The 1,950-nt window shown below is 54.2% G+C and overlaps 1 protein-coding gene across 1 annotated transcript; it reads left to right on the forward strand.

Moving 5' to 3' along the window:
• Positions 1 to 40: 40 nt before the first annotated feature.
• LOC115285156 (zinc finger protein 596-like) lies at positions 41 to 1,486 on the forward strand (the record flags this gene model as incomplete). The annotated part of the gene is made up of 1 exon (XM_029931519.1): positions 41 to 1,486. A coding segment is annotated over one exon (666 nt), but the record flags the coding sequence as incomplete, so codon positions are not given.
• Positions 1,487 to 1,950: the final 464 nt, after the last annotated feature.

Below are 1,950 nucleotides of genomic sequence, written 5' to 3' on the forward strand. Positions count from 1 at the left end.
GAGAATGAACGGACACACAGGCAAAGCTTTACCGACCTTTCCTCTCTCTGCCCCCAAGCAGAAGCCTCACACTCTGGAGGGTCCCCTTGAATGTGATGACTTGGAAGACGATCTCACTGGCAGCTTCTTGTTGACTCACCATTTGTTAGCTCACACAGAAAAGGCACCCTGTGTCAGTAACCAGTGTGAGAAATCCGTTAGTGACCAGTCCTACCTCACCCAACAGAAGCAGAGTCACTCTAGAGGCAAGTCATGCGAGTGCCACCTGTGCGGAAAAGCCTTCGGTAACTGCTCCAGCCTCAGGAGACATGAGATGACGCACACTGGAGAGAAGCCCTACGAGTGCCACATCTGCGGGAACGCCTTCATCCAGAGCTCCGACCTTAGGAAACACAGCCTGACGCACACTGGGGAGAAGCCGTACGAATGTCATCTGTGTGGGAAAGCGTTCAGCCAGTCCTCCAACCTCAGACAGCACGAGAGGACGCACACCGGAGAGCAGCCGTACGAGTGTCACCTGTGCGGGAAAGCCTTTAAGTGCTCTGCGCTCAGATGGCACGAGAGTACGCACACCGGAGAGAAGCCCTACGCGTGCCATCGCTGTGGGAAATCCTTCAGTCAGTGCTCCGCGCTTAGACGCCATGAGGGAACCCACAGTGGAGAGAGAATTATGAACGCCTTCAGTACGTGTCCTGACCTAGGATGACATGGTGTTCTAAATGTAACACATGTGGGCGAGGTGTCTACCGTGGCTGTTGGCATTTAAACGCACCAGACGACTGGCACATCGTTCTATCACTCTTACTCCTCTTACACAGACTTCCGTGGAGGAAATCCATGTGTGACATCCAGGCAGCAAAACCTTCAGTCCGCAGTCTAGCCGCTGACGACGTGAGAGCACGCACTCTGTAAGGAGAAGGCATGGAGGGTGGTCAGCAGCGGCTCTCGACCGTGGACACAGCGGACACCTGCCCAAGGAGGACCCCTCGGTGTGTCGTCGCTGTGGTTGGGGCAGCCGGGCGGCAGCCCCGTGAAGTGGAGTAAGCACCAGCCCCCGGGGGAAGTGGGGGATTGGTCTCAGGAAGCACCTCATTCACCCTGCGGGAAAGACCCGGAGAACCGTGCGTTCCCTGAGGGGCGCGCATGAGGACCCCGCCTGTGCCAAACAGCGTCACCACCACAGGGGGGTCTCGGCCAACATTGAAGTTCTTACCTGAGGGAAGGCAGTCATGCAGTCCCAGTGGAGAGAACTTGTGCTCCCTTTCACATCAGGAAACTAAGTCTGGGGGCAAAACCTCTGAAAGAGCCTTTTATAACAGAGAATTTAGCAAATATTTCAGGACTCTGAGAAAATAACTGTTCATAGGGAAATTGTGGCATCTAAGTGCAGAATAGTGCAGTGATCCAGGAATATTGAAAGAAATGAAGTTTTTTCAATAGATTATTGCTTGTAAACATTTAAAGAATAAACCCTGTTGCTGAGAAACCCTGTGTTGGTGAAGTTCTAGTATTCTCTATGAGGTGTAAAGAGAGGCATGAGCCGTGCTCCTTGGTGTGGGGGTGAGAGACTCAGCAGGTCTCTGGGGCCCCCCCAGCAGCTCCCTCCACCCCGATCACCCAGTGTTTTCCCTCCCGGGCTTTCTGGCCTGCCTGCCCCAATCCCTTGCCCAGACAAGTACAGCTAGTAGATTTCATTGAATTGCTCTTGACAGTGTCAGCTAGGAGGTCCTTCAGCCCCTAGAAAGTTCTAAGACCATCAAAAAAGGAGAGCCAAAGCCCTCTTGGAGCCCCCCCGAGCCATCACAACACACAACTACTGTCTCTGAGAACAACGTTTGTATCGCACGGGCACCGGAGAGCTGCGTCGGGAATGTGGGCCACTCATGGCTGCCACAAAGCTGGGGAGTGTGGCCTGGTGGGCGTGGAACTCAGAACATCGCACTGCCGAGT

Source organism: Suricata suricatta, unplaced genomic scaffold (assembly GCF_006229205.1).
Source record: "Suricata suricatta isolate VVHF042 unplaced genomic scaffold, meerkat_22Aug2017_6uvM2_HiC HiC_scaffold_465, whole genome shotgun sequence".
Lineage (NCBI taxonomy): Eukaryota > Metazoa > Chordata > Mammalia > Carnivora > Herpestidae > Suricata > Suricata suricatta.